The sequence below is a fragment of the Sebastes umbrosus genome, chromosome 3 (genome assembly GCF_015220745.1).
Source record: "Sebastes umbrosus isolate fSebUmb1 chromosome 3, fSebUmb1.pri, whole genome shotgun sequence".
NCBI classification, from domain to species: Eukaryota; Metazoa; Chordata; class Actinopteri; order Perciformes; family Sebastidae; genus Sebastes; species Sebastes umbrosus.
Genome location: NC_051271.1, coordinates 23,826,018 through 23,832,017, shown reverse-complemented (window position 1 = coordinate 23,832,017; position 6,000 = coordinate 23,826,018). Strand labels below are relative to the sequence as shown.

General features: G+C 36.6%; 1 protein-coding gene across 1 annotated transcript in view; it reads left to right on the top strand.

The window, feature by feature from the left end:
- The first annotated feature begins 1,306 nt into the window (after positions 1-1,306).
- The window catches only part of herc3 (HECT and RLD domain containing E3 ubiquitin protein ligase 3), a 29,009-nt gene continuing 24,315 nt past the window's right edge, over positions 1,307-6,000 (top strand). The window contains exons 1-2 of the mRNA XM_037765513.1: positions 1,307-1,449; positions 3,450-3,803. Of these exons, the coding sequence (XP_037621441.1) occupies positions 3,581-3,803 (223 nt within the window). The 5' untranslated portion in view covers positions 1,307-1,449; positions 3,450-3,580. The remainder of the gene's footprint in view (positions 1,450-3,449; positions 3,804-6,000) is intronic.

Sequence of the window (6,000 nt, the reverse complement as noted above, 5' to 3'; positions counted from 1 at the left end):
ATAACGGAATATCTTATCTTATACATACATACATACAGTATATACAGTACATACATACAGTATATACAGTACATACATACATACACACATACATACATACATACATACATACATACATACATACATAAATACATACATACATACATACATTTATACGTACATCTCCCACGGCTAATACAGTTGAACCTGCAGAGTTGTTTCAGGTCTCGCCGGCCAGTTGTCCAGAACCCACATTCTTTCATACCTGTGTTGGCACTCTTATTTATAAGAACTGGGTATTTACAGCAGCCCAAATTCCTTGCACACTGCTGTAACATTGATTTACATATTTTACAAAAATCAGTGTTAGCAGTGCACTTTAGGTGCAGACTTTTAATGGTACTTCACATTTTTGAAACAATGGAATGTCTTATATTACCTGTAGATATGTGAAATAAAACAACTCTTATCAATTATGTCAACATGTAGGCCTACTCTTTCAGCAGCAGCAGTTGGTTGCTTTTCTCCCAAAGCATAGTTTTAATGCTGCTACGATTTTCTGTTTATTTTACACTAGAGGATTTAAGGGTCAGATATTGACATGTTAGGGGTCACAGACAGATCTATACACTGTAATTTCTACTATCATAGTCATTAAAATGTGAGACCCTCTCTGTGTCTATGTGGTTACATGCAGGACACCATCTCAGCACTGGAGAGCTCCTTCAGCGACAGGCTGCTCCATCCAAAGTGTGTGAAGGAGCGCTGTTGCAGGTCCTTCCTTCCTGCAGCTGTCAGACTCCACAACCAGCACTGCTCCCAGTAGACCACTTACACTTACACACCAAAAAACTGACAATAACCTGATATTTTCAGGTGGAATTTCATTCATTCTCACTGTGCAATATAATTTTCCACTTGTGCAATTTTGTTAATAGTCTGTTTATTTTCAATACTGTATATACTGCTCCTATTTTTATACTTCCTTCTATTTAAATAGTTCATATTTTGTTATACTTTGTTTAGCTCTTTTTTACTGTGTTAGCTGATGCACCTTGTTTTTTGCACTATCCCCATTGCTGCTGTACACTGCAAATTTCTGCAGGACTAATAAAGGAATATCTTATCTTATCTTATCTTAATTATTTTATTTACAGCTATCAACATTAGTGAGCCTGTCTAAATACTATTTGGCACCATTTTACAACAGCTGCTATAAAAAAATAAAGTCTGTGATACAGTAAGATAGACACGTTTGCACTCGAAATATATTATCTGAAATCACATATCACAGAATGTGATGGGTCACAGAATTTGTCATAACACCCTTCCTTCACTTCCTGATCAGCGGACCAATCACAGCGCTCCCTCCTCTACCGTCCAGTGACGTAGACAGCTGTGGTACTTCCTCGTTTGTTTCCTGAGCTTGAACCGAAACCAGACGTCCAGTTTCAGCATGCATCTGTCCAGGTAAAACAGCTTATAAACAGCTTATTTTAACTTTAGATGATCCTGCTGCATAACAATACTGTTTTACTTTTAATCTAGAGACTGATTAAGCAGTGGATGTTTGTGTTTTTAGCTATATCCCACTGACAGTGAGCGTTGCTGTAGCGTTGCTAAGGTTAAACAGCTAGCTGTGGACTATAACGGCTGGTTGTGAGTCATCAAACCGTCTTCTTTGCTTCCGTTAATTTACCGTTTAACCGGCTGATGTCGGTGCAGATGTTTATCTACTCTGTACAGTACACTGTGTTCATTATGTATCTACACAACTGCAGGCCACTCCTCTTCTAACAGATAGCTAACCCAGCCTTAAATACACCACGTCCTCTCAGATGATAAGCCTGGATCATCTTAAGTTAATGTTCACACTTAAACACAGGTAGCTAACTAACACAGCTAGTTAACTGCAGATTGTTGTGCTATTGACTTATACAGATAGCTTTATTTATTTATCCCCGATGGACAATTCAGTTTCTGCAGTCCACCGAGACATATACACACATTCATACTGCACAATCATCAATGACAGAGGGAACACAGTATAGGGGGCATATGGAGAGGTGCAAGATCAATAAAAGTACAAGAATAAAAATATTTGCAATAAAAACAATAAATACAAGAATAAAAACCAGACGAGATAAAAAGAATAAAGGAATAAATAGAATAAAGTGCCAAGAGTATTGCACATTGCAAATTACATTCCAGGAATGTACCTAATTGCAAACACGGACAACCATTATATGGTTAGTGCAACATAACTTTACATTCAAAGTAAATAAAACATGTAAAGTTATTTTGCACTATTGCATTATACTACTAGTACTAATAATAGTGTAATAAAAGTGTATTTGCTATATGCTTTACAAACATCAAATGATAAGAAAACTCTAGTTCACATTTTAATAATAATAATAATATATTTATTATATATTATATATATATATATACATAATAGCAAGAAAATGTCTAATTACTAATAATTGTTAAAAAAATTTTTTTTTACAGGTTTAATAAATGCTAAACATCATAACTAGGGCTAACAATTAATATTTATTTTGATTGTTGATTGATCTGCCGGTTATTTTCTAAATTTATCATTATGTCTATAGTCTTTAAAATGTGAGGAAATAGTGAAAAATGCCCATCACAATTTCCCAGACCTCAAGTTGACATCTTCAACCTGATTGTTTGCAGTCTAAAACTTAAAAATATTCAATTTATCTTGTATAGAGACATAAGAATTTGAGAAGTCAGAACCAGTGAATGTTTTGTTATTTTGCTTAAAATGATTTTTTATCAAAATATTTGGTGGATAATGTACTCTCAGTTGACTTAAATTGTTTAATCACCTAATTGTTACAACTCTAATTATAACTTTATTATTATTATAGGATTTATTGCAGGGCTTTTGTATGTGACTGCATTAATTTTAGCCAGCTAGGTGTACCAAATGAATTGGCAGTTGAGTGCAGGTAGTACATACAATAATGATATTTCTGTTCCCATAAATCTTAACTACAGTGGAAACAGACAGCAAACTATTTTCAAACGAAGGTCAGATGGACAGAGAAGTGATCAAATTGGTGTCAGATGTCTGAATTGTAGCCATGGTTGTCTTTGGTATTTATTTGGTAATCCCCGTTTTATAGCCTCTAATGAATTTGACATTTGTTTTTCCCTATTATCATACCCATCATGGCTAACTAAGTCAATAACATGCATGTATTACATGTGAACTGACAGTAAGGCGGTACTGCTTGTAGCTGCTTAAGCCAGGATTACACTGACAGGGTTTATTTAAAAACACTGTCCTGTTCTTCTGTCATACTGCTTACATCATTCTCACACACACCTCTAGTTTATTCTTAAAAAACATCAGGGCTTCACACATGGAGCACAGTGATCAGCATGTGTTCCTGATGAAGAAAGATGACACAATCCCCCTATTTTTTTGTTTCCTCCAGGGTTGGACTTTACATGAAGAGAAGAAAGCGGGGCTGCTCTAAAGTCTGAACATTTTTTGTCTTCCTCCATCTGGCCGTCACTCTCTCTGCCTCTTCAGATTGGTGCTTATCCCCTCTCCCACCTTGCCAACATGCTGTGTTGGGGTAATGCAAAGGATGGACAGCTGGGTATTGGCACAGAGAGGAACCCCATGTTTGAGCCGAGGAACTGTCATGTGTTCAGTGGCAGGGGACTGAAAGAGGTGACCTGTGGAGGGCAACACTCAATGTTCCTGCTGCACGATGGTAGTGTGTACACATGTGGTTCTAACAGCTGTGGACAGCTGGGCCACGACAAACCAGGGACTTCCCCAGGTAAGCTTTAAGCATCAGCAGATCCACTGACCTTAGATTAATCATTACAAATTGTGGGCTATTGCACCACCACCACCTGCTTTCAGTAGGTGTGAGTGGAAAGTTACCAATCCAGTGTGAGTGTGTGGGTGAACATGACATGGTGTGTTTACCAGGCTGTTTGTATTGGTGCTTGGCTCTAAGGATGGCAACGCTGGCCAGTCGGTCAGTCCAACACTTTGGTTCTGAGTAAAATATCTTGTCAGCTCCTGTTTACATTCAGTTTTCATATCTGAAATACTTACAACAGTATTTTTTTTAACACTGTCTTCACAGTATAGTCTTCAACAAAATTACAAATTTACATTACTATTTTATATTCTTACTTATGTTTATATTTAAGCCCTATATTTTAACTGCACTATTTTATGCCTTAGATTATCATTTTGCTTTTACTTTTACTTGTGTGATTTTGCCTTTTATATATGCATATTTTATGAGCATTGTTGAAGGAACCCGAGACCAAAGATTTTCATTGCCAATGACTGCTTTGCCGGAATTGACAAATAAATAACCTTGAACCTTGAACCCTTGGATGGATTGACGTAAAATTTGGTACAGACACTCATGGTTCCCATAGGATCAATTGTCGTAACTTTGCCCCGCTGACATTTTATCCAGCGTCAAGTCAACATTTAATTTTGTCCAATACTTTGGTTTATGACCTGCGAAACTGATGACATTCCCATCAGCATAAGCTGATGCAAATATTAGCATGCTAACAGGCCAATCTAAGATAGTGAACATGGTAAACATTATACCTGCTGAACAATCAGCATGGCAGCTAGAGGTATATCGCAAAATTGTGTTTTGTGATACCATATAGATCCTCCAAAACACTATTGATTTTTAATTAATAGTTTTCATGCACATATTTGTGACAGAGCGGCTCAGATTGCACAAAAAGTAGTGCTGTGATGTTGGGTGATACAGAAATGCAGATCCCGTGGTTCTGCTTGCATAAAAATTGCTTTTTTTTACTCAGATTTAATGCATATGGTGGTGTGTTCTCTATACTATGACAGTTTTCCTAATATTAGATTGAAAACATTGGTAATACATTGAATCGTAACCCCTGTATCATGATGCGTATCGTATCGCCAGATTCTTGCCAATACATGGGCCTAATGGTAGCATTGTCATTGTGAGCATGTCAGCATGAGGATGTGAGCATTTAGCTCAAAGTAACACTGTACCCAAGTTCAGCCTCATAGAGCTGCAAACATGGCTATTTTAATCTCAAATACGTAAGTGACTAGAAGATAAGAATTTAAAAAACATATTAGACTAAAAGAGATATTATATAGCTGTTGCAACTGGACTTGGACCTCATGATGCCGTGGTTTCAATATTATGATATTCCAGATGACCCCATCTTCCTGTAAAACTGAAGAATGTTTCTGCTGTGAACTGTCTTTTGCAGGTCTTACAGAAACAAGTTTCCCTTGTCTTACAGCCGCTAGACATTTCACAACCTGGATGACTCTTAAAAAGAACAAGCAAAAATGTGATAAGCTTAATTTTACAACTAATAGATTCTATGTAGTTGTATTATACATCAAATTTAATCGCAAAGCAAACTGTGCCCAGTATCAGTATATACTGTACACATAAGTGCCCCAGTTTCTGAGTGGGTTCATAACCATTTCTAGGAGATTTGAAACACTCTCATGGCTTGTGAAGTGATTGCAGACAGTGGTGGGTCTGTGTTGGTACCATGTGGGTGGAAGTTTGTGTTACTTTGTACAGTATAGGCAGGTGGGTGAAGCTGTAAAAACAATGAATAAATGCAGGAATCACTGAACTTTGAGCAAATAAATATACATAATCCATAGAATGTTCTTGCATACCTGAAGAACCTCGGTGACAAGTTTGTAGGATGGAAAGTGCCTAGAGATATTCCACACATTGTATGAGCACTTGTACTCACTTGATAATATTTTAGGCCTTCATCAGGCACGTTTAAATTACTCAAATATATATTTTTAATAAGCATACACAATGTAGATTGCTGATTAAATGTTTTCAAATCATATTGTAGTATAAGCTCAAATCACAGTATCAAATTCATGGCATATTTGTAATTTTTCTAACCAAGCTAACCGTCGATGATATACCAGTTCTATAGCAGGAAACTACACAGGAAACCAGTACACCA